Source organism: Catharus ustulatus, chromosome 8, assembly GCF_009819885.2.
Source record: "Catharus ustulatus isolate bCatUst1 chromosome 8, bCatUst1.pri.v2, whole genome shotgun sequence".
Taxonomy (NCBI): domain Eukaryota; kingdom Metazoa; phylum Chordata; class Aves; order Passeriformes; family Turdidae; genus Catharus; species Catharus ustulatus.
The window spans coordinates 30,442,069-30,467,529 of record NC_046228.1 but is presented as its reverse complement, the minus strand read 5'-3'; the positions used below and the strand labels follow the sequence as shown (position 1 = coordinate 30,467,529).

Here is a 25,461-nt window from a genome sequence, read left to right as displayed (position 1 = left end):
GTGCCCGTCGATAAAATAACAACCCGGCGATGGAGGAGCAGGCGGTTCCGTTTTTGCGACGGTATATATAGATCAGACACTTTCCAAAACAAGCAGCGCCGCCGAGTCGCTCTGTTCGGTGGCTCTTTCCACCCGTCATTCAGAAAAAAAAAAAAAAAAAAAAAAGAATAAATAAAAAATTACTTTTTCTTTGAGAAAGGAGAGGCTCTATTCCGTGCGTGCGGCTGTTTCCTGACCCGCCGCCGGTTTGCGGTCGCAGGCTGCTGAGAAAGTGAGCGGGGTCTGGCGGGGCGGCCCCGGGACCTCCTCTGCTTTTCCGAGCCTTTTAAAAATTTTCCGGAACGAGCCCTAATAGGGCAGGCGGGGCGGGGCCGGATCCTCGCCTTTTTAGGACAAGGCCCCCGCCACCGGAATACCCCCCTGGGCGGTGCGGCGGGCGGCGGCGGGGGCCGAGCGCTGCCGGGGCGGGTCGGGGCCGCCCCCGCGGGGCGCGGAGGGTGCGCAGGGAGGGGGGGTGGGAGCGGACGCGGGCTGGCGGGACCCGCACGCGGGGGCCCACGTGACCGCCGGGCCCCGTTCCTCAGTCCTTATATGGGCAGTGACGTCCCGGGTATTCAGGGGGCCCCCATAAATAGTTACCGCCAGACTTGTCCTCCAGCGCGAGCTGCGGCGGGAACGCGGCGCTCCCGGGGCACCGCGGGCACCGCACCGCACCGCCGCGACGGGGCGGCCGCCCGCCCGCACATGCCACGCCGGCTCCCCGCGGTCCCCCCGCGCTGGTAGTGGGAGGCAGCGGGAAGCGCCCCCTCCTCTCCCTCCCCGCCCCGAGTGCCCACGGCCGGCCGGGAGCGCCGCTCCCCCGGCAGTCCCGCTGCCCCCATGATGACCGCCAAGGCGGTAGACAAGATCCCGGTGACCCTCGGTGGGTTCGTGCACCAGCTCCCCGAGGGCATTTACCCCGCGGATGACATCTCCGCCGCGCTGCCAACTTCGGTCGCGATCTTCCCCAATGCCGACCTGGCAGGGCCGTTCGACCAGATGAGCGGTGTGGCAGGAGGTAAGCGGAGCCCTCGCAGGTGCGGGCCGGGCCGCCCGCGGAGAGCGGCGGGGCGGCGTAGACTCGGGGCGGCGGGCGGGGGTCGGACTGGGACGAGGCGCCAGGACCCTCTCCGGGGCTCTACCGCCGTCCGGCACTGGGTCCCCGCCGCCCCTTCGCGGCAGCCCTACCTCCGCACCCAACAAGGGAAGGAAAGTTGCAGTTGGCACGGAGCCCCCCTGCATCCGGAGCGCAACATGTGCGCACCGCAGCCCCTCGCTGGGCCGGGGCGGGCGGTGGCTGGGTCGGGTGCCGGTCGTCCAGCGGGCGGCGGCGCGGAGGGCTGACCTGCTCCTTGCTCCCCCAGACGGCATGATCAACGTGGACATGGGTGACAAGCGGGCCCTGGACCTGCCCTACGGTGGCGGCTTCGCGCCCAACGCCCCGGCTTCCCGAAATCAGACCTTCACCTACATGGGCAAATTCTCCATCGACCCACAGTACCCTGGCGCCGGTTGCTACCCCGAGGGCATCATCAACATCGTGAGCGCGGGGATCCTGCAGGGGGTCAGCACGCCCTCCTCCGCCGCCTCCTCCGCCGCCTCCGCCGCCTCCTCGGCCACCGCCGCCTCCGCCACCTCCCCCAACCCGCTGGCCGGGGCCCTCGGTTGCACCACGGCACAGGGCCAGCCAGCCGACCTGGAGCATCTCTACTCGCCGCCGCCCTACTCGGGCTGCGGTGACCTGTACCCGCAAGACCCCTCCTCGGCTTTCCTGCCCGCCGCCGGCGGCGGGGCACTGCCTTTTCCCCCGCCGCCCTCCTACCCTTCACCGAAGGCGGCGACGGCCGACGGCGGGCTCTTCACCATGATCCCCGAGTACGGCGGCTTCTTCCCGCCGCCTCAGTGCCAGCGGGAGCTCCATGCCGGCCCCGACCGCAAGCCTTTCCCCTGCCCCCTCGACTCGCTCCGCGTCCCGCCACCCCTCACGCCGCTTTCCACCATCCGCAACTTCACGATGGGGGCGCCCCCGGCGGGCGCCGCCCCCGGCAGCGCTCCCGGCAGCGGCGGGGGCGAGAGTGCGGGAGCCCGGCTGCCCGCCGGCGCCTACAGCCCGCACCATCTGCCGCTGCGGCCCATTCTGCGACCTCGCAAGTACCCCAATCGGCCCAGCAAGACGCCGGTCCACGAGCGGCCCTACCCGTGCCCCGCCGAGGGTTGCGACCGCCGCTTCTCCCGCTCCGACGAGCTCACCCGGCACATCCGCATCCATACGGGCCACAAGCCCTTCCAGTGCCGTATCTGCATGCGGAACTTCAGCCGCAGCGACCACCTCACCACCCATATCCGCACGCACACCGGCGAGAAACCCTTCGCCTGCGACTTCTGCGGCAGGAAGTTCGCCCGCTCCGACGAGAGGAAGCGGCACACCAAGATTCACCTGCGCCAGAAGGAACGGAAAGGAGCCGCCGCCGCCGCCGGCGGATGCCCGCAATCCGCCGGCGGGAGCGGCACCGCAGCCCTGGCCCCGTGCGCGGCGCGGACGCGGACGCCCTGACGGCGCGGAACGAGCAGGACCCAGCGCGGAGCCGCCGCCGAGTGCGGCGGGCGCGGAGTGGAGCGGGGCCCGGCGGGGCGCGACGAGCACCTGGCGGCGCCGCGGGGCTCCCCCGGGCCGGGGCGGGCCGGAGCGGCGGGTGTACATAGGGTCTGCGGTGGGAGGATGGATGCATGCAGTGCCGTCGTGGTGAGGTGTCCTTGGTGCCTTGTGTGGTGTAGAGCCCGGTCTCCTGTCTGCATGTGGGGGGTGCCTTACCGATCCGCTCCGACGACAGCGGCGACACCGAGACCGGAAAGTTTTTCCCTCCCTGGTTTTAGTATGGCTGTACATTTCTGCCTATTAATATTGGGATTTTTTTTTTTAAGAGACTATATTTTTGTACGCACTGGTTTGGGGTTTTGGTTTTGTTTTTCTTTTTGGTGATTTATAAGTGTTCCGTTTGTAGTAGGACTTGGGACAGGATGTAAATACTCGCGCTGGGACCGGCGCCCGTGGTCGGCCGGGACCCAGCGCGCCGCAGGTAACACGAATAATGCACAACCACTAACGGGGGCTGGAAGGAGAGGGGAGGGGGGGTATCTCTCTGGCCACTCTGTAAATAAAATTTTCGACAACAGGGTAGGTGCTTACAAAATTTATAAAAGACGACAAATAAATCTCTTAATTATGCTAAATTGATATCTTTATTTCCGTAGGTTCCCTGGCCTGACCCAGGGAGGGGGTGTCGCCCGCTCGTCCCCGACCCGCGCCGGGTCCCTGCGGCGGAGAGCTGCGGGGCAGCCTGGCCCAGGTCCGATGGGCGCACCGCACCGCCCCGCAAAGCCTCGGCGTGGAAAACCTGCGGCCTCGGCCCCAGAGTACAAACACTCGCTTTTGGGCGCGGGAATTTCCCTCGGAGACGAGAGACGGGATAATATTAACCAGGGAGCGGGGTGGGTTTTTTTTGACTCATTCTGTTTTGTTCCGCGGTTACGATCCGCCCCAGGCAACCTCCGCGAGTGGGCTCCGGAACAGTAAGTACCGCCGCCCCGACGGCCGCCGCTCGGGGGAAGCGGCTCCTGGCGGCGCAGGGCTGCGCGGGCGGCGGCGCGCCCGCGCCCGGGGACTCCGCAGCGGCCCGGGGCGGCGGCGCTCACCCCCACGGCACAGCTGGACTGTTTTCGCTGAACCCACACGGGCGCAGTATCGTGCCTTTTTTTGGGTTTTTTGGTTAACTTATTTTGGTTATTGTTTTTTAAGATGATGTCCCGGCCTCGGCCCACCCTCGGATCCTGCCGTTGGTGCAGGGCCGTAAGCGCCCTGCGGGCTTTGCCCCTCTGCCACACAGATCCCCGGTGCAGTCCGCACTGCAGAAGCGAGCACCACTAACGCCACAGCCCAGCACAGCAGGGCAAGGGGCTTAAGCCCTTTCTTGGTGGTTCCCAGCCTCTGATTGCCCAGGTGTTACGTCCTGTAGTGCAAAGCCTCAGCATCACCTGCCTTTTCTGTCTGGTAGAAATCCCTGCTCCCTATCTTCTGGAACTTTAGGGCAGCTGCTCTTCAGTGGGAGCTGAAATGGCATGTCTGGTTCTGAATCAAGACAGCTTCTAAAAGTTGGGCATGGACCAGCCTGTGCAAGAGAAGCCACGCTCACTGCCCTTCCATTCACCTTAGCAGCACAGTAAGCCTTCACATCCTGGTTTGCAGTTTTGCCACCTGATAGCATGTGGTCCTGGCCCACAAGAGACCGCAGCCTGCTGCTGGAGGGATGTCATGCAGGAGCTGTCAGGCCTCCTTGCCTGATGGGCTTCGGCAGGTACTGCCACAGCCTTGGATAACCACAGCTTGGTCACAGCCAGAGCAAAATTGGTATCTCAGCTACCCAGACACACATTCCAAGGCTCCCAATGCACTTTCCAAACTAACCTCTCCAGCCATGCTACAAAATTAAAACCCAAAACAAAAGCAAAAATTATATAAAACGACACATAAATGGTAAAAGAGGTGAACTAAACAAACTGCCAGTGACTAGTGTACAGCTACAAGAGCACCTCACAGGGCACAGTATCAATGGTCCTACACTCCTGTCTTTGCCTTACAGTGACAGCCAGTTTCAAAAGCAGCAATAGCATACGTGCCTGGATTTGCCTGCAGGACCTGGGCTGAGAATCCAGTGTTAAGCATTGCCTCCCAAGGAAAAGCCAGTTCACACTGTTCATGTCTGGCAAAAGAAAATGGAGCTCTGTACCACACTTGGCTCAAGGCTATCATACTTGTGAAGGAAATTAATGACTGGTCAGTGGTGAGATATCCTGTATTTATTCTACAATTCAGCAATAACAGTTATTTTGCTGTTGTGAAAACACAATAACCAGACTGCAGAGAGAAGGAATGGCATTACAGACTTAAACCTTCTGCTTACAGGTATCCAAAAGATAGGAAGTAAGCTTCAATTATTGAGTAAGGAAGTAATTATACAAAGAGGCTTTTTAAAAAATACATCTCAGGTTTTCTTTGCTATTTTTCCAGCTTTAAATACTTTGATACCAACACTTCAGTGAAAAAAAAAAAAGGAAAAAAAGTTTCGCCATGGTTAAAAGCACTCCGCAGCATAACCATACTGTTTTCTTCAGAAAGATGCATTAAATACTGTCCCACTAAACATCTTGACTAGGTTTTACACACGGAGGAAAAAAATTAAAAACTCGGCAGAAAGACCTAAGGGGAGGATAGAGCAGATAGGATAAAAAATGCTCACTGTCGCAGTTTGTTTTTCCAGTACAGCTGTTTGCGTGCACGATGCTATCTTCTTTGTGGACTTCTGAGAAAGGATAACTGCCTTCAGTAGGCTTGGAGAGAGGTAGAAACAGGCTGTAACACAGGGAGGCATTGCCCTAATATTAATGACTACATTCGATCAAGAATTGTTAAACATTAACTAATGCTAAGCTGCAGGGGAATTCCAAGAAAAACAGGTAAGCCAGCTGCAGAAATATCAGACACCTTTAAGTGCTCTAAGAATAAATGAAAGTCGCCTGAAATAATTTCTACCAATTTTTCTTTGTAAAAGAATTAATCCATGCATGCATAATGCTGACTGTATTTTACATTCTTTCGCAGGCCAGGAAAAAAAAAAAAAGCAGCAATGCCGTATCAGAATAATTTAAAAATTCACACATACAAGCCACTGTACAGGAAAAACAAGTCTGCTTTTATAAATACATAGAAAAGTAATGCCAGTTGTGAAATGATTTCTGGAGCAGATTGGTACATCACTTAAGAGGTTGCTAAGTTGTGTTTTCTTACTCAAATTCTCACATCCTGAGTAAGATGGCCAAGGCCTGGCCTGGGTTTGTGGTATGAAGTCTGCGTAAGGATGAACAGGCACAAGACCAGTCCCTGCAGCACAGATGGGGCATTTCACCTGTAGAAAAACTTTCTCCCATGTTAGAAAGATTGCATCCCCTGCTGTGGACAAACTGCATCTCCAGACCACTTCCATCATACCAAGGCAAACTTCATGGTGTCTCTGCTACTCTACATTTATTTAAAAGCCTTATGAAAAAGTAGTCTTTATAAATAGTATAAAGAGGGAAACTGCAAGGTTTCAAAAGCCCGAAGTGTTCACATATAAAAACACAGACCACGCTTTAGAGAAGACACCAGATCAAATCCTATCAGTACGTAGGGTATGCACTGCTGTATACTGAGAGTTTGCAAATATGCCATGTTTCTAGAATAGCTTCCACAACAGTGGACAGTTATTTTTTCTTTTATGATGCCCAGTTTCTGCCACTGCTGCGTTACGAGGTTCCAAGCGAGGTTAATTAGCAGCTGTCTCCTTCTAAGCTGAAGGAAGTCTGCATAGATGCATTCAGTAATTCTCAGTTGCAATAGTGAGATCTTGTATACAACACTTTAAAGAACTGTTGAAAAGTAACTCTGAACCCGACCGTGTCCGTTTGGAGCAGTAATTTCCTTAACTCCAGCCCTGGGGATTGATCACTGGCATTTACTGAAGGAGTATGTCCTGGCTCAGGTTGTTCTGGATTTGTTTTTTACTAGCAGGGTACAACTCTTCTTGAGAATTGCCTTGGAGACAGTCCCCAAAGGCTGTAGCCAGACCAACCCCCCTCCCAAACTCCGTGGGTACAGTCCCCTGGTCCTGTGGTGCCAGCTGGCTCTGGCAGTGGGGGTCCCACTGGGAAAAACCGGGGCACCCTGTAACAATTCTTATGGCATTTACACTCCTTTTGAAGCCTGAACCCGCCCTCCCTGATGCGTGGCCCTAACTATTTACACAGGATGCTGGAATATTTTCCCGACCCTTCAGCTGAGCAGCTTAACCGTGCCGCTCCCGCACATCGGCCCCAAGGACATGAACACGTTCTGGCGCTTTATTTCCCCGACTCACGAAGCCCGTGATCAGAGGAGGGCTCTGACCCACGGCACTCCCGCGAAGCTCCAGCCAGCACGGAACACCGCGCCCCCGCGGTGCTGCTGTCCGGCGGGCTCGGAGGGGTGGCCAGGCGGGGGGCGGCGGGTTCCCCTCTCGGCGAGGCGAACGCACATCGTCTCTAGCGGCCGCCGCCCGGCACGGGCCGCCGGCGGCGACTCAGAGGCAGACGCGAGGCCCAGGATAGGGCTCGCCCCCGCACCAGAAGTCGGAGGCCTGCGGGGTCTCCACCAGCCACACCTCCCGCGGCAGCGCGGGCGGCTCAGCGCCCGCCGGCTGCCCCTCCAGCAGCCGGTAGTAGTGGCAGTCCCGGCCGTGCTGGGGGTCGTAGGGCGGCGCTAGGATGTCGAGGAAGGCGGCAGGCCCGTCCACGGCGTCGATTTGGTGGAGGTTGTCGGTGTGCGGCGAGAGCAGGCAGGGCGGCGAGGCGGGCGTGTAGTGCTGGCGGGAGCGGAACAGGGCGCGCAGACACGGCCCGCTGCCGGCAGCGGGGAGCGGCGGGGCAGCGGCGGGCCCGGCCGCCCCGGCGGGCAGCGTGTCCATGCAGGCGATGCGCAGCGTGCCGTACAGCACCTTCAGCATGCCGTTCATGCCCGGGTGGTCGTGCAGCGGGATGCAGGCGCCGCTCCGCAGCAGAAACACGCCCATGCTGAAGCTCTCTGTCTCGCAGATGTGCATGTAGCTGACGGGAGGCACCACGCCGGCCCACGGTGGCCCCCCGCCCGCCGCCGCCGCCGCGGCCGAAGGCCCCCGCGGCGCCAAGTGCAAGTCCTCGGCGCGCACCTCGTCCAGCAGCTGCTGCAGACGGTGCAGGTTCTCCCCGAAGGCTGGGCCCGCCGGACTGCGGAAGGTGATGCGCGCCTGTCGCGCCACCCGCTGGATCAGGGAGGCCATGTTGTCCCGGGGCATGGCGGCAGCGGCCAGGCCCGGCCCGGCCTCGATGGGCGGGGCCCGGCACCGCTTCCGCCACCGCCCCCGGCCGGCCGCGCAGCCGCGGCGCCGCCGGGCACCACGGGGCTTGTAGTCCGGGCTGGGTCCGCGCCGGGGGAGCGCGGAGGAAGGAGGAGGAGGGCAGCAGAGGTGAGGGGGCGCGCAGGGCTGGGGGGCCGGCGGGCTGCCAGAGCCTGTGGCGGCCGCTGCCGCTGAGCCGTGCGGGGAGGCGGGCGTGAGGCGAGGCGGGCCGGCGGGAGCGGCCGCTGCCCCGGGGCTGCAGGGTCCCGCTCCCCGAGGCTCTGTCACAGCTGTCCGGAGGGCTGTGCTGGGACCTGGGAAACCACGGCAGTGAGTTGCTCCATGCACGTGTTTCCTTCCGCACCGCTGCAGGGAGTTGAGGAGGCACAGGAGCAACTTGTTACTTTGGCTTGTAGTTATCCACGTAAAACTGAGCAAGGTAGTGCCAGTGCAGTGTCGTATGGACGTATAACAACTGCCCATAGACAATTTATCTTTTATCACTAGCTGCTTGATATAGTCACACAATTTGAGCAAGCTTATCAGATTTGAGCTTTGTGGCACCGCATCTCTTATTTCAGTATTGGTCGGGGTTGTGCGGCACGTACTGTCCTTCATGGTCACTTCTCCTTATGGTCGCTTTTGAGTGTGATTGTGTCTGAATTCGTTCGTAAGCACCGACGAGCACACACAGTTCCAGATGCCGATCCTCAGAGAATCCATGTGAACTGAAAGGGTGGATTATCTTTTGGCTCAGCTCCAGCCTGATGGAGCCTGCATGTGGTTGTTTCAGGCTGATGTGCAAAAAGGGTACTGCATTTATTCTGCCAGGTTCTTATTTAATTTGTGTATTTGTGGCAACGATCCTATTACCTTCTTTCTAATTGGTGTGGCTGTGTGTAGCAGATCATGCCTAAAAATCCTTGCTTTTGAAGTCAGAAATTCACCTGTTAGTGTTGGGATTTTTTAAACAAGTTTAGGCTCTGGTCACAGAAATATACAGATTCATTCCACCTTGAGTTCAATTACTTGCATGAGTGTCCAGCATTTAAGTACCATGGTAGGTTCTGAGAAACAGCTGAATGATAATACTTAATCAAATATGACTCCAGGGGCTGCAGCCTGCCAGGTTAAAAAAATTCATTTTAATGCCAGGTAATCCAATGTATTTTCTTGATTAAAGGTAAACTCAGGTTGTAAGATATACATGAAGCTTAGGTAAGATATACATGGCTTTACAGTATTCATATACTGTATCATAGAATTGATGGTTTGTGTTGGAAGGGACCTTAAAGATCATCTGATTCTTGGAACCTAGCACCATGGGCAGGGATGCCACCTGCTAGATCAGGTTACTCAGGACCCCATTAAACTTGGCTTTGAACACTGCCCAGTATGGGGCATCCACAGGATCTCTGTGCAACCTGTTGAAGTATCTCACCACACTCACGTGGATGATAAATAGTCTACATGAATCAGAAATACAAGTGTTGTGACGTGATGGGCCAGTAGAGGATGAAATACTGATGCTGTAGACAAATATGTGTCTTGGATCTCTTTTTCCAAAACTGTTTCCTGCCCTATATAAATAAATTTGGTGCACAGAATGCAAATTCAGATCATGGCACAGCTGCATCTCCCTCCATAGAAAAGGGTGTTCATTTAACTTGCTGCTTTCCAGTTCAACCTGAAGCTAGAAAGCATTGTAATCTTCAGCTGTTTGTTAAGTGCTCAGTGATTTGTTACGTCTGCCCAGTTCCAGTGTTGGGGGCACAGGGTGAAGATCGGGTGTGTTTTTGTGTACCTGGCAGGATGCTTAGGATGAGGGGACATTATTCTGAGTGGAGAGGGAGAGCCTTTAAAGGTCTGTGAGCCTTTCTGTATGGAAATGCACTGCTGAGGACACTCTCATTGCTGTTGCAATGAACATCTTTACGTGGACAGTCCTGGTGCCATGTTAAACTGATGATGAGGTTCGTATTTTGTGTAATTGATCATCTTATGATCGCCAGTGTTTTTAACTGCTGTACTGATTGCCATTTCTAACAGATACAGACACAAATGTATTAATGTTCCAGTTAAATCCTGTATCACACCCACATTTTTTCAGTAATTTTGCAGTAATATTCAAATAAACCCACAAACCAACCTCAAGAGAAAAGCAAACTGTCCAGCCAGCTGACAATTAAACTGACGTGTTTTTTCTTCTGAAAGGCCATATTCTTAGGAGGCCTCTATTGTCTTGAATATATGTGAGAAGAAAAAAAAACCAGGATGTAGTGGCTTGGCTAGGCTTTGGGACTGTGTTGTGTTGGTCAATTCAATGACCAAAGTTCAGCTTGGATACAACCAGCGAGTGGGAGGTCAAATTCAGATCATGGTTTTGGTCTCCTCCTGTGTTTGTTTTGCTTCTGCACACACTGAAGAGAATGAGAAGTGTCACAGCACTTTTCTCCTGCCCAACCCCACTACTTTCAGTCTTCTCCCATTTCTACTTGGACTCCAAACTGTGAACAACTTGCTGCTTCTTTGTTGCTGTTACATACTGCACCTGCTGCCAAGTTTGTGAAAAACCATCATTAATTTTTGCTTTCTTCTAGAGGTTGCTCCCCATGCCTCTTAATTTCTTTTGAGAAGTTAGAATTCCCTGTAGCCATCAGATAAAACCACCTGTAGTGGATGAAAATGGCAGCTGCTTGTGTAGAAAGTCAGTGGTTACCTGTTGCTAAATCTTGTGTCCCAATGCCAGAATATTTACTAGAGTCAGAATTTGGACGGGCAGTACAGAAACCATTCTCTGTTATAATGTTGCCAGCAGCTATTTATGTGTATTTACATAGGACAAAACCCAAGAATCTCTGTCAAAGAGCATCTTTTTTGCCCTGTTTCTCCCACTGGTTCTTCAAAGGTGTTGTTTTGTTTTGAGTGGTTTTTGTTGTTGGTTTGTTGTTTTGTTTTGTTTTAGTAGCTGCCTTCAATGAATGAGCTAGATAAGAATGTAGCCAAGCATGATTCAGATGAGAACAGGACTTAGAAGACAAACATGTCTAATATTTGCTGGCTCTCCAGTAATGGCTTACATAAAAGAAAGTTGGTTATCAGTTATTCATCAGAGAATTTCTATATCAGTAGAAACATAGGGGAGTGCTAGTATCTAACTGCACTGAAATCAAAAGGGGAGTTAGGTTCATATATATATCGAACATCAAGCAGATCTATGTAACATTGACTCCCACCCACCTTTACCACTTCTTTACTGAGATGCATCCTGCATGCCATTAACTGCTGGAGGGAGTCCAGAGGAGGTGACCAAGATGATTAGGGGGATGGAACAACTCTCCTGTGAGGAAAGGCTGAGGGAATTGGGTTTCTTCAGCCTGGACAATGGATGGCTTAGGGGTGACCTAGCTGTGGCCTTCTGGTACCTGAAGATAGGCTGCAAGAGGGATGGGGATGGACTTTTTTACAGAGGCATGTGGGGACAGGACAAGGGGGAATGGATTCAGATTGAGAGTAGATATTATGAAAAACACGTTTACTCTGTGTGTGTTGAGACCCTGCACAGGTTGCCCTGGGAAGTTGCCCTGAGTGGCTGCCCCCTCCCTGGAGGCGAGACTGGACTGGGCTCTGAACATCCTGGTGTAGTGGAAGGGAGTTGGAATTAGATGTAGGTGATCCTTAAGGCCACTCCCTATCCAGGTATGGTTCTATGAACCACGTAATTCACCCCTTGCTGCACCCTTCATGTGTTGTAGCTCCTCAGTTAAATGCACTATTTCTATATAAAGCGCATCATTAATGAGTTTTATTGACAGTTTGCTACAGAACAGCCTAGAGCAGGAGTTGGAGTAGGAAAGGCTGTGCAGCAAGCAACTCCCTGTGCATGAATTTGCAGGAATAATGAGCCTTATTCTCATCATCTGAATTCAGCTCCATGGACTTCATGCTTTCCACTGATGCAAATCAGATCTGTGCTGATGTCTCTGGTGCTGTCCAGGTTAGACTGTGGTGATGGGTGCTGTGAGTTAGCCATGGCCATATTCCTTCTGAACTGACTGTCTAGGGCTGACCCTGGTGTGAGGAGGAGGGAAGCTGCTCCCTTGCAGGGAAAGCCCTGTGTCTCTGTGCATGTCTGCTCTTTCATTGTCACTGACCTTAGTGCCATATATTTACTCTCACCTGCCGTGTGATAGGTGCAGTAATAGAGCACTTTTGCCCTAGGCTAGGGTGTGATTCCACTCTCTCAGAGCCTGAGAATTGACAGTAGGTAGCCGTAGGTTGCTCACTAACTCTGGAGTCCCAGAGGGTGTGACCTGTGGGTCTGCCACTTCTTGGGCTGTGTTAAGTGGTGGTCACACACCAACTCTGGAACAGCCTTATTAGCAAGGTCTAAAGTAATCCTGTTTCAGTGGCTTAGAGAATTACTGAGTCACGCTAACTCACTGCCTTTCCTCACTGCTGAAAATGCTTCAGCACAGAGTATCTTGACTAAGCCTTTCTTTCCCACAATCATGAGTGAGGACTGGGCATAGCTGTCACACAGGTAAAGCCATAGTAACTTGATTGCCTTTGCTTCTGCATGTAACATATTATTTTAAGAATCATTTTTCAGCAGAGAGAGAACTTAATTTCTTAATGATTGGGATCAAGTTTATCCCAGTGGGGATCTATATAGGGCTAATCAGCAATGATGAATTTAAGAAAGAAAGCACAGCCAAAAAATACTTCTCTGTTTTAAATAAATAATAGATATATTTTTTCATGGAAAGACTTAGTGTACAGCAGCAAAAGAGGTTAATGGTAGAACTTAGCAGGATGGAAATTTCTTTCATTGTTTTCAGATGTTTGTAAGGTTTAGGTTAATTGGTAAATCCAATAAATTGATTCTCTGTCCTATAGGTAAATGGTCTGTGTTAGTCTCCATGACTCTGTGAGGAGGAAGGAAACTTTATTCAAGTGTTGAAACAAATGAGGTGGACTGAAGGAAGCCGAAGAAAAAGGCCAAGACCCACAGAACTCTTACAGCCACCCATGCATAGCACTGATTTCTCTTTGAGAGAGCAACCAGTGTCTGACTACTTCCAAATCAAAGAACATAAATTAGAAATCATTGGCAATTGCTGGAGAAAAATATAAAGGAAAAAGAGAAGGAAGAGATGCTAGACTGGGTGAAATGCCAATGCATGAGGTCAGGGAGATGTTCCAGAGAAGCAGCATGAAGAGGTGAGTTGGTGTGGTGGGAAGGAGGCAAGGAGGGAACAGGGATTACATGACATAAAGCTGCAGATGAACAGCTGTTAAAAGGAGCATGCAAAGGCCTTTGGAAGATCGGCACAGTGTGTAGGCTGGGTTTTGAAGCACGCATTGAAATGATATAAACATTTTAATTTCTTTAAAACTAAAATAGTAGTGGTGTGTTTGAGGACAAAGTGACAAGTCACAAGTTTGGAAATGACAAATCTTTGCCAGAGCTGTAAACATGACCTTTGCTGGTTGTGGTTTAATGCTCAGAGTATTTACATGACCACATGCCCTTTTTAGAGTAGAATAATATACCTGTCAGTAACATGCCACTTCTATATAACTTAAAAAGATTGAGGAAAAAAACCACAGAGCTACTGAAGTATAATGGCAAGTTAGTTCAGATACTAAATATATTGATTTTACTTTTGCATTTCTCAGCATGGTAACAGAAGTGTGGTAGATTTTTCTTGGACATTAGAATAAATTCTAGCAGAAACTGATGCAGAAATGCCACTTTTCCCTGAAAAGTAGCTTCCACTATTTCCCATAGCAGGATCAGGACCTAACAAGCCACACTGTTGATTTTGGTTGTTTTTTTTTTATCTCTAGGAAAACAAAATTCTCCATGTCTCTGTGTTAAAATGATTGGAAATTAAACTTAGGGGGATCTAGCATGTGATTGCTTTTTTTAGAGAGGATTTTCTTCATAGCTGAATTGGACTGAGATTTTTTTCCCCTCACAAACCAGATGGTTAGTGATTCAGTACTTCTAGCAATAGAAAAATGATTAGTTTCTTTCCTCAGTAGTTGGTGTGAATGTACTTTTCTTTATCTATTTACATATTACATAAACACTTTACCAGTATTTCTGTACATTGGTTGCAGTCCTGATCCTGCAGAGAGCCTCGCACACAAGAGTTGACGTGGCTCATATAGAACTATTTGCATGGAACTCCTGACAGTGTCGTAACTGTATTTGTGTCTTTATGTATGTACTTAAATTTACAAGCCTGTATGAGGATGCCAACACAATTTTAAGTCCAAAAAACAATTGAGTAACTTGGCACACTTTACTTTCTTTTCACCTAACAAAGACTCTGTTCTGCTGTGTTCCTGTAGTAGGCTGCAAGTCCTTGTAGCTTTTGAGTTATGCTAAAAGCTTTGTCCTTGTTACAGAGTCTAAGTTCTTCCTGGTGTGCAGGGGGAATGAGGTCCTCATTCATGTAGCCTTTTAGACTTGTACTGGTGCTACTCCCTTTGAAAGGGATTGCAGTACCAGTGGCAAATACTTGGGAGAATATAAAAAAAATTCACATGAGTACTTAATTTATCAAGGTTATATGCATCTATATTTATTGGTGTATACATAATGTTAAATAGAACATACAGTAGTTTCACGAATACAAGCCGCACGGATTATAAGCCGCACCCCTGGTGCCTCGACAATGTTGCTGTCTTTGTCAATAGATAAGCCGCACCCCGAATATTAGCCGCACTTTCGTTCGTCGCGAGAATCCGTGCGCAGCTTTCACAAATTGGCCAATTAGTAACAGGATCGCGGCATAGCGGGCTTTACTGGCTCGGGGCGGGGCCAGGAAGGCTCGGCCCGCTCATGGTTGCCGACGGGGCCGGGTGGCCCAGCTCAGCGCCACGGCTCGGCGGGGCTGGCCGGGTGGTGCTGCCGCCGCCGCCGCCGGGCTCGCTGGCCCCCCTCTCCCGTCAGCACCGCCCCGCTGCCGCGTTCGCTCGCCCGGCTGGCAGGGCTGCCGCCGCCGGGCTCGCCGCTCGCCCCGCTGCCGCTTTCGCTCGCCCCGCTGCCGCTTTCGCTCGCCCCGCTGCCGCTTTCGCTCGCCCTGCGCCTCGCGAGCGCCGCGCCCGCCCCGCGCCGCGCCCGCCCCGCCCCGCGGCGCTTTCGCGAGCGGCGCTTCTTTCGCGAGTGGCGCTTCTTTCGCGAGCGGCGCTTCGGCTCGCCGACCGGCGCTTCTTTCGCGAGCGCCGCTTCGGCTCGCCGACCGGCGCTTCTTTCGCGAGCGCCGCTTCGGCTCGCCGACCGGCGCTTCTTTCGCGAGCGCCGCTTTCGCTCGCCGAGCGGCGCTTTCGCTCGCCCCGCCGGCAGGGCTGCCGCCGCCGCCACCAGGCTCGCCGGCCGCCCCCTCCCGTCTGCACCACCGCCGCGTTTCCTCGCCCTGGCCGGCACTGCAGGCCCCCGCACCGCCGGGCTCCCCCACGCTGCTGGCCCCGATTCTGCTGGGCTTCCCCCGCTGCCAGGCAGCCCCACCCGCCGGCCTTCCTGCTTCTGCCATGCTCCCCTGCACTGCTAGCCCCAGTTCTCCCGGGCTCCCCCGCCCTGCTGGCTCAGGCTCTGCCGCCCGCCCCCCACACTGCTGGCCCCGCCTCTGCCCGGCTTTCCCACTTCTGCCGGGGCCGGCCGGGCTCCAGCTTGGCTTGGGGCTGCCGCGGGCTCTCACTTCCGTGTTGGCAGCTTTTAGAATTTTGTTAATAGATTAGCCGCCCCGGAATATTAGCCGCACTTCCGGGTTTCCACCAAAATTTTGGTCAAATTGGTGCGGCTTGTATTCGTGAAATTACTGTATGTTTAACCCATATATGCTGTGTCAATATATGGGTATTTGAGGCAGAAGGCTCTGAAGCTGTTACTAGACTTACACTCTAGGCTAACACTGTATTACAGTGTCGAGTCACTCATAACCTATACAAGAAGGTGCAAGTAAGGTTGTCCAGGCAGCCTGACTGATGTCCTTTCCAAGCAGTTAAGAACTGTTTTGTAAATTTGCTGTGCTTTTACCCTAGTTTTACCTGGGAATTAAAATGTTGAATGCATAGTCTCATACTGCTACTTTACTGAGACAATAATACCCCATTTCAAATACCGTGGCCATGTTCTCTATTTGCAAATCTGTTGGAACATAATTATCTGATTCTCTTCTTGGCTCCTGCCTCATGTAGGTGTGCTCTGGTTGAGTCACTGGGGGATTGTGCATAGAGGAGCTGGCTGGCCCCTTGCCTTGTTTTCCAGGTTTACCAGAGTTAAAACCCACTTACTAGCATTTTTGTTTGAAAAATGTGATAGTCTTTTGCTTCCATGTATTCTAATAGGGGAAAAAAAGACACGAATTAGCATCAGAGATACTGTACTGTGACACGTCAAGTTTTCCCCTTCAATTAAATTTTTCAGTGGAAGGATGTCAGAAGGAGGTGCTTGCGACTAGCACTGTTTGTTTGGCATGGATCAGTAGTCAAGCTGGGGTGATTCAGTGTGCCTTGTATTTGTGAAATAAGTTACTTTTCCCTTTATGTAAGGGGAAGCATTTGGGGGAGAGTTCCTCTCAGGCTGTGTGGCCACACAAAATGGCAGAAAAGTGTGTCTGCAGGGTACATAATCCTGGGGATGATGCTGCATGGGGTGGTGTGTGGCTCCAGTCTGAGGTCAGACTGCTCAATGGGAGGAACAAGAGCTTCTTCAGCCACAGCTCTGTGTGTGCTGCGTACCAAGGGTTGTACCTTCTCTGTTTGCTTGATTGGTTCATTTTATTGTACATAAGTGCACTGTAGAAACAAGTTTACCTTCTGTTCAGTGGTACTCAGCTAGTATGCTTTTGGTAAATCCAGTGAATTAAGGGGAGTAAGTAGTGTGCCCTGATCTGTCAGTGAAACAAAGTCCATTTAAAATTAAGGCCGTGAGGGATATGGTGAGGAGTTAGAAGAGCAGTGAGCAGAACCGGTCACCCGTGCCACAGAACAGAAACCTTCAGGCCACATGTGTCACAAGCACAGAACTGGTGATGTGAGCTGCCTCGGTGGAAAAGGAGTGGTGCTCTCCCATGTGTGGTATGAAACTCTGACTCCACTGATCTTAATGGAAATGCACTGGGTTTTCACTGGGAGAAATGAGAGCAGAATCTGGCCAACTGTTAATAGCTTTCTGTATTTGAGGCTGAAATAAAGTGACTGTGTATGCAAATAATTGTGCAAGTGTGACTTCTGAATGACTCGCAAAAGGAGAATTCAATATTTCATTGTTGGAAATACAAACTGGCACAAATCTCCTGGTTTGGCTGAGCTATACTTGACCTGTGACAGAAAGAGCAAAGGTGATTTTAAGTCCTGGGATCTGAGGGACCAGTGTGTAATGTAACTTGAGTTAGAGTCAATGTGGTGTTGACTGCTTTGTAAATACAGATGCTTATTTTGTGTACAAAACCAGTTGTTTCATTATCTTTTATTTCTATTATCTCATCTCAATCTTTATGTGTGAATCTGAGCTATTTGAGTTCAAGGGAACTAGTTATATAGTTCATATAACTAGAGTTTTAAAAAAGGGACTTGATAACAAAAAGTTGGTTGTTATGATATAAAGATGTTCTGGTGTAACCAAAATGATGAAACTGGTTAAATCTATCTGCAGAATATGAAGACTTTGTGAGAAGTCTAAGAAGTTCAAAATAACCTTTCTTCTACTCCATGACCTTGCAGTATTTTGACCCATGCCTTAGAACAAGGATAGTATAGCTCTTAGAATGTAAGAGACAATTAGAAGCAACCATGATGCTGTAGCTTAACACTCTGTCACTCTTCAGCTGTACTTCAGAGTCAGCTGAACTCAAGGGACTCTGCTCTTTATGCAGAAGTCATGTGGGGAAGATGGCTTAAGCCATCTTCATTTTTTTAAATTCTGAAACTGTGGTAATCTCACCATAAGTTATCAGCTGTCCTTACACCTAGAAATGTGGGCATCCCATTTTAAACTCTGGAGAGCAGAGAATGTTTTTTCTGGAGACATGATCTATAAATGCTTTTGGCTTTCAAAGAGCCTCCAGTATTTGATAAAGTAAGTTTTACTTGCAAAAGTTAAATATTGCCACATTTAAGTACAAGTGTTGATGGTGTGGAGAGATGTGAAATTTTGTTGGGATACAAGTGTGAGCCCAGAGTTGATGGGGTATGTTTGAAAATACTTCCTGGCAGAAATTACACTGGCTGAGAATCGCATCCTCACACTCAGTTGACATCACTGGAAGATGCACACATGAAGTGAAAGTACTGTGTGGCCTTTAAGCTTCTGTTCCTGTGGTACAGGAGGTTTTATAATACACAGAAGAAAGGAAACATTCACTTTTCCAGGTAATTGTTACAGAATGGGTGTCTGATCTGTTCCAGTCTTGTCTGTCTGGGGAATGTCTCCATGACTTTAGTGAAGTGCTGTGCATGCACAAAAAAGAGGCTTTTGGATGGAATTTGTAATGCAGGACTCATTAACTGATAGTGGATAATTTTGAAAGAGATTAGTACAGCACTTGCTGCTCACTTAGATCATAGAAATAACTTGAGGGAATATGTTCACCGTACTGAGATGTTCTCTAAAATCCTTGCTAGCAGGTTACTTATGCTTCTGTATGCCAAAAGCAGTAGCTTTTTCTCCAAACCAAACAGAAAATTAGATTACCTTCTTTTTTATTTGTATGAGGAGTAAGTGTGAAAATTGTGTGGGTTACATGTATGTTATGTAAGGGTCACCAGTGGGAAATCAGGTCCAGTGTTTTGTGTGTTTGCCTAAAGCAAGAGTCATTTCCATTATGTTTTTCAAGACCCCTGAGGTCTTGTCTGCAACTACATCAAGAATAAAGTCACTCATTCTCTGTCACACAGAAAAATCAGTCAAATTTCCTTTTGGTGTGTGTCTCCTCCCTTTGACTGCTTATTATTTTAGATACAGCTCTGTGGGACACGAACTGTCGGTCAGTGCACCAGAGCCTGTGGGCACTGCTGGAATAAAGAGAGCAACTTCCCTTCCACTCTGCTGTTTTGTGTAACTGAAGGCTGAGCTGGAGGGCTGGTGGTTTGCTTTTCTAGGTGAACCCAGGGAAGCCGGTGGATTGCATGAGGAGTCTTTCATCGCTCTGGCTGGCTCTGAGTGTGGCTGTATACATCAGAAATCCCAGAGCTTCTCAGCTCTCAGCCCTGTCTGTGTGTCCTACAGCACCAGTCTCCAGGGAACTGAGGTTACTTGATTGGAGGATATGAGTTGCATAAAAAAGTCCCAGTCCCTGGGAGTTTAGGAGTGATAGCAGAATAAATACTTATAACTTCCTTTCATGTTACATGGCATGGGACTTGCTCTTCCTTGCAGATGACTTCTCCAGTGCTGTTTGGATGTGCCTGCTGCTCTGTGATTGCTCCTAAAGCCTTGATTTGACAGCAGCCTCTGGCATGCTGTGGGCCAGCAGATCTGCATAGCAACAGACCTGCCAGTCTTCCTGCAGAGAGTTAAAGGAATTTTGGAGAAAATAAGCGAGTCAGAAATTTGCCATTCTCTTCTTTGGCAATTCCCTGGATGCAAAGTGTCCCTCGTCTCTTGCACAGGTGGGCAGTGGGCTGGGGAGGAAAGCAACACAAATTTTATTGTCTTTCCAATGCTTGGGGCTGCTGATATTGGGTGCTTTAAGTGTAGGTTTTTTGAGAGAAGAGTTGTAGGTGAGGGAGAAGCATCACAGTTAAGTGCACTGGAGGGATAGTAGTTTGACCTCTTGGAACATAGAGCAGGCTGAGGAAAAGGAATAAGATTAAAAGAAAGAGAATTCTCTTAATCTGGGTGATGTCATCTTGACATTGTCAGTTCCATGGTTATGTAGCTGCAAGCCTCCTGCTGCCTGCTGTGCAAGGAGCAGGTCATTAATTAAAAGGCATGGCAGAGTGTAGCATGCTTAGAGTTTTGAGGTGCCAACAAGCTAATACTGCCCAGAATATTGGCAGAGAGCATGTCCAACAAGGTACAGTTCTAAGAACTAAAAAACCTGTTATTCAGTGTGCCATCCTTGAAGACAACGTGGCATACATGCTGAAACCTAAAACTTCCTTGCTCTTTGCCTCCCTAGCAGCCTTATACACATATCCAGCTTCTCCTTAGTGTGAGCCACAAGGCAAGAATCTATGTAACACAGGGATTGGGAGAGCTTTGGGGTTCCCTAGGCCACCTGGCTGTGCAGCAGTCCTGTGCCTTTTGACCTAAGAATCACTGGAGCAGCTGGGTAATGATGCTGGGCATGGCAAAGGGTGGGAGCAGGTCCCTGGCAAGACTGAGTGCCTGTTCTGAGATGGAAAGATGTGGGTCAGGGAGTGTGGGACTGAGTTAGGTAAGATAGTGTGAGAACACACTCGCTATATGGCTGCTAGACAAAGAGCAGGAAAGGATTTCACTGATTTTGGCTTGAGATTAAGCAAGAAGTGATGGATCAGATAGAAAAGAATCTGGTTGGACTGTTGTATAGTTAGTACAATATACTCTCAGCTTGCAATTTATCCCAGACCAAATTGTAATGTTCAGTAGTGTTTACACTAATCTGATCCACACTGCCCAGACAATTTTCCTCCTCTCGTTTGTCATCTCACTTGCAGATTTAATATTTTTATTTAGGAGAATACAGCACTTCAATTCTATGAAACAATGCTTCTCTTCTGCTGTTCTCATGGAGATGTGGTTCAATGATATCACTTCCTAGTGAAGGACTAGTGAATCATTTTGTTGGTCTTCATGAATCTCTTCTTTGCTAATAGTTTCTGCACAGGTCTTAATACAATTTTCAAAAGCAAAATCATAATGTCAGGGACTTTTTAAAAAAACCTTTTTGTTAAAAAGACAATAGTACCATTATTTATTGCATACCATACTGAACCCAAGCTCTCAGTGTGCTGCTGAAATGCTCTCCCAAATATTTTTATGTAGCTCAAAGTATTGACACCTATCCAGTCAATCCCTCTCCAGTAGTGGGAAGCTTGCTTGCAACAGGGTAGGAGACAGAGCTGTGTGTGGATGGTCTGATAATTGAAAGTTTAAAGCTCTCCTGTGGATCTGGTAACCTGTTGCATGGGAGCACTCTGAGCTATCATGGCTGGGTGTGCAAAGGCTCTTCTGCTAGCTGGGGGCCTCTGATTGTCTGCCTTGGAGGTGTGACTGGTTGTTCATCTCCATCAGCTTTGCACCTCAAGTGGTGTAAGGAAGGTGGAAATCAGGAGTAAGCAGGTCCCTCAGAATTGCTTTGTCCCAGGAAGAAGAGATGACAGGCTGTGTGGTTGTAGTGAGGCAATGTGCAAGGCCTTTGACATCTTACGCACTGGGAAAAAGGACTTGCTTGTAGCGTGAATATGATCCTGTGAAGGTAAGGGCACTTATTCTTTACTAGTTTTTTATTACTAGGTTTATTCCTGGCCAAGCCTGAAGCTTCTTGAATTGTCTTTAAGACAGCGCTAATCTTCTGGCACTACAGAGTCAGGGAATTGCACAAGAAGCACAAAAGTGCCTTTGCACTTGTCTTTGTTTGATGGGTGAAGCATCCCTCTGTCACACAGCTCTCGCCTGCTTCTTCAAGCACGCACACAGCTTGCTCCAGTAAGCCCACTGCTGCCCTCAAAGGGTGTTTCCTTGTTATTTGTACTACCCGTTGCGCCTTTCCTTCTCTCTGATACATCGCACATTGCCAGCTGGTATTTGTAACATGTTCCATAGAATTCTAAAATGAAACTTCTTTGGAGGAGGTCAGGATGTTGTGCGGGACACATCCTCTGTGTGGGCTGTGTCTGACAGATTCATGTCGCTGTTACCCAACAGGCTTGGCAGAAACGGCAGCACCTGCCTGGGGACTGCCCTAATACAGCAATAGCAGCCTAAGCGGGAAGTGTTAATAGTGCTGTTTGCCCTGTGCTCACATTTGTAGTCTCTCTGCAGTAGGAGAGATGCAGTGTAAATATCTGGATGGATAGTTGCGTGTTTTGGAATAATGATACCAGGCACCATTCAGTTCTGGGCAGTCAGTGTACAATTATTGCAATAGAAAACAGCACAGAAGGTTGCTTAAGAGTTTTTTCAGTTATCAGTGACTTTCCTACCCACAGACAGGTAAAGAAGTAACCTGTCTAAAAGTTTTGTCACTGGAAATAGTGCTAAAGTTCAGATCTTCGTAATCCATTTCTGGGAAGATCTGTTCTCACACTTATGCCTACATGCTTGAGACTTTTCTGTTACATTTCTTTTTTGTGATGGATTAAATCACTTTTCTGTATCATTATGTAAGGTTGTTTGACTCTTTCTGCCTTTGTTGCATCTGACATGTGTTATTAGCACTCTATAGCAGTGCCCATTAGGAGTTCTCAAAACAGCCATTGCTTCACCCTATCTCTAAGCCTGTCTGCATTCCAAGGCACTTATTTTTCCATGTGGTCCACTGTTAGTCTCCCATTACAAATTATCTGATCTCTTAACTCAAAGCCTAATTTTTCTTACTATATTTAGTGGAACAACTGATCACTGAGTTTAGGAGATCCAGGTTGGTGTTATACCTGTGAGAATTTCCTGGTTGCATGATGTCTGCTTATTTTGTAAGTTTTGCAAGGCTTTTTGTTTCCCTGCTGCCTTGATTTCAAATATGTGACCTTGAAATTGGTTGATTTGAACATGACTTTTATTTTCAACTTGGTATTCTGCCTGTAGGAACTCTCAGTCTGAGTACGGCAAAATTGGCAAATATGAAGTATAGGCCAACAACTAAGGAGAAGGGAACAGATTTATAGACACTAAAGACAGGATGAGGCAAGAGGAAGGACAGGGGATGCTTGGCAAGAGATCCCCAATGATATGGGTCAGCTTTACTCCCATTGAATTTGAGTGTTATCCCAAATCTATTGAGATAGAGCCTCCAAAGCCTTCCCAGGAGGAGAGATTTTAGCCCAGGGAGCGGCATGGGTAAGGCTTAGAGCACAGAGGAGAAAAGGAAACACGCAAGGATGAAAGGAGTGAGAAAAGCAAAGTGAGTGAGTAGGGAGGAAGACAAGCGGAGGGGTTGGGAACAGCCTGAGTTAGGACTTTGTAAGGGCAAACTGGGATCTTGAGCACAAGAAGTTGAATTTGACCTGAAAGAAGAGAGGGTGACAGCATTTCTGCTCTGTATTAGGTCTGCATTTGAAATTTCAAGCTTTGATTTGCCTCTGGAGTCCTCGATTTTGCTCAGTCCCTTTACAGTGGGGGTGGGCAAATCAGGTTTTAGTGACAGTGAAGTTTCCATCCTTGGGCAACTGTACCAGTCATGCCTTTTAGTAAAGGTTACTGGTGGAACTAACAGCAGCTTTTTGGAAAGCAGCACTGATACCATAGTCACTTTTCCCCCAGCCAAGCACAGGGACTGTGTGGAGAGCTGTGTTTGATGGCATCTGGGGCAGCAGAAGGGCGCACAGGTTATTCTGCTACTTGATGTCTGCTAGAGAAGGTGAAGGTGTCCCTGTGCCATACTGGTAATACAACAAAACTCCGTGAAAGCTCTGATTAGAAGATGAAGTGTGATGCTATAAATAAGGTAACTTACTGACTGAAGAAAAACTACTAATGAGACAAACAATTAGCTTAGCTTTCACCTTTCTAGATACTTTAAGAGCTAAAGATTTAGAATTAATCTAGAAGAAGCTGGAGAATTAATTTGAAGCTGCTTAAGGCTTCCTAATTGATTTATGGTACTCTTCTGGAAGAAGAGACTCTTAACTTGAAATCACTTTATTATTGTTACTTGTCAAATTAATTGCTGTCTTTGTCAGAGATCATAAACAGTCAATAAATCTGATAATACTTAGGTGTTTTTATTTCTTGAAAGGTGAAGATGTGTAAAAAAATAGGAATTTTGGTGGCAGTTTGTTAGAATAATGAATCTTAGTAATATATGTGAATCTATATAACATAGTCTGAAATCTTATGCCTTTTGAGGTTTGCACTTGTTTGGCACTTGTGTTTTGTTTCTTTTTCCAGTCATAATTTCAAAAATGTCATAGTTGCCCCACCGAGCATTTCTCCTGTTCTCACCTGGGCTCTGGGATGTGAAAAAAATGTTAGTACACTAGTGATGAGCATTGCCAAGATATTGGACTTGGCTGCTGATATTTTTGTGTATTTCAGAAAAGTTGAAAAACTAGATTCATGAAACAGCACTTGTAAACATAACCTCACCAGGAAGACATTAGGGTGGCCATGACTGTACAAAGTATCTTAACCAGACATCTTTCACCCTTTCACAAATCTTTTCTTTTTGAAGGTAACTGTGGGTGGTCTTCCTTTGTCCACTTTCTGTAAATTTGGTATATCACTTTCTAGTTATGCAGCTGATTCTTGTGTTGATGTGAATGGCTATTTAAAAAAAGAAAGATCAGATGTTTGTTGTTTCATTTGAACATTAATCAAACTTTGTACTCACATGGCAATTCTAGTTTAGTCCCAGGAATAGCTTTAGTATTGCTAAGTGTCTGGAGAGTATTGACTAACAGAGACATGATTTTAAGCAGGCTATAATAGTTTCTGCAGCTGTTAACAGTTCTCAGAAGAAAGGCTGTATTATTCATCGGTATTTAAAATGTGCATGACTTGCATTGCACAGAAGTCAGATTGGGAGAATGTCAGAATTTTTTTTTCTGAAATTCTGCCAGGAAAGTCTTCAATAACTGGAGAAATTCTTTTCACTGGTGAAATCAACATGCAGCACATTGTGTTATTATACTTGCTTATAGCTCACCATGAAAGTTGTCTTTGTATGCGTGGATGTACGGCTTGTACTGTTTTGTTTTTATTTATTCTGCATTCTTTATTATAATGTTCTTTCCTTTTTTCCAGACTAGAAAGATTGTTATTGAGCCTTCCACAAAGCTGAAATAATGCTGTATGTTAAAAAAATGTTAACAATTCGAAGAAGTTATAAAAATTTATAAGTTGACTGAATACTTTGGAAATTTCTGCATATTTTAATATAAATAGGTAATGCAAATGTTTGTTCTTTGCATTTAGAGGTGGGTCTCTGTTTTCTAAAGGTCTTGTATATAAATTTGATTCTTAGAATTACATTAGAACAAAACCAGTATTTTTTCAGATTGTATAATAGGAAAAATGTATTTGCTAAAGACTCAGAACATACATGGTTTTCTCTGAATGTCATATAGTCATGAAATTCAACATAAATAGCATCAGTTGTTTGAATGACTTCATTAAGTGCATTTCGGGGACTGCCTCTTGCAGTCAGCTGAGGTCCTTCCATTCAGTTCTGTGAGTCCTGGGTTAGCCCACAAAGAGATGCTGTAGTTAATGGAGAGAGAAGGACATGATTTCTTTATAGGTAATGTGAAGATTCAGATTGTGCTGGTAGAACTTACACAGAAATTCAGTCACATGAAATCTAAGAAATCACAAAAATTG

The 25,461-nt window shown here is 48.8% G+C and overlaps 2 protein-coding genes and 1 long non-coding RNA gene across 11 annotated transcripts in view; 2 read left to right on the top strand and 1 right to left on the bottom strand.

Moving 5' to 3' along the window:
- Nucleotides 1-830: 830 nt before the first annotated feature.
- On the top strand, nucleotides 831-2,593 carry EGR2 (early growth response 2). The gene is made up of 2 exons (XM_033066175.1): nucleotides 831-1,057; nucleotides 1,404-2,593. Exons 1-2 carry the CDS (start codon nucleotides 880-882, stop codon nucleotides 2,591-2,593), a joined length of 1,368 nt encoding a protein of 455 aa, XP_032922066.1. The 5' UTR covers nucleotides 831-879.
- A 2,285-nt stretch (nucleotides 2,594-4,878) lies between these two features.
- Nucleotides 4,879-7,973, bottom strand: ADO (2-aminoethanethiol dioxygenase). The gene has a single exon (XM_033066173.2). It carries the CDS (start codon nucleotides 7,938-7,940, stop codon nucleotides 7,191-7,193), a length of 750 nt encoding a protein of 249 aa, XP_032922064.1. The 5' UTR covers nucleotides 7,941-7,973; the 3' UTR covers nucleotides 4,879-7,190.
- Nucleotides 7,974-8,025: 52 nt separating this feature from the next.
- LOC116999811 overlaps nucleotides 8,026-25,461 on the top strand; it is a 56,608-nt gene continuing 39,172 nt past the window's right edge. For 6 of the 9 annotated variants that reach the window (XR_004418611.1, XR_004418617.1, XR_004418614.1 and 3 more), the window contains exon 1: nucleotides 8,029-8,111. This is a non-coding gene — a long non-coding RNA (uncharacterized LOC116999811). Of the gene's footprint in view, nucleotides 8,112-24,430; nucleotides 25,027-25,461 lie in introns of those variants that run through there. The other 3 variants (XR_004418612.1, XR_004418613.1, XR_004418610.1) reach the window with 3 other exon arrangements.

What these genes read in the sequence shown, in the direction of transcription:
- EGR2 (XM_033066175.1), top strand. Translation starts at nt 880, where the DNA reads ATGATGACCGCCAAGGCGGTAGACAAGATCCCGGTGACCCTCGGTGGG. An exon ending in GATGAGCGGTGTGGCAGGAG is followed by an intron (nt 1,058 to 1,403) that starts GTAAGCGGAGCC and finishes TTGCTCCCCCAG; the next exon opens with ACGGCATGATCAACGTGGAC.
- ADO (XM_033066173.2), bottom strand. Translation starts at nt 7,940, where the DNA reads ATGCCCCGGGACAACATGGCCTCCCTGATCCAGCGGGTGGCGCGACAG.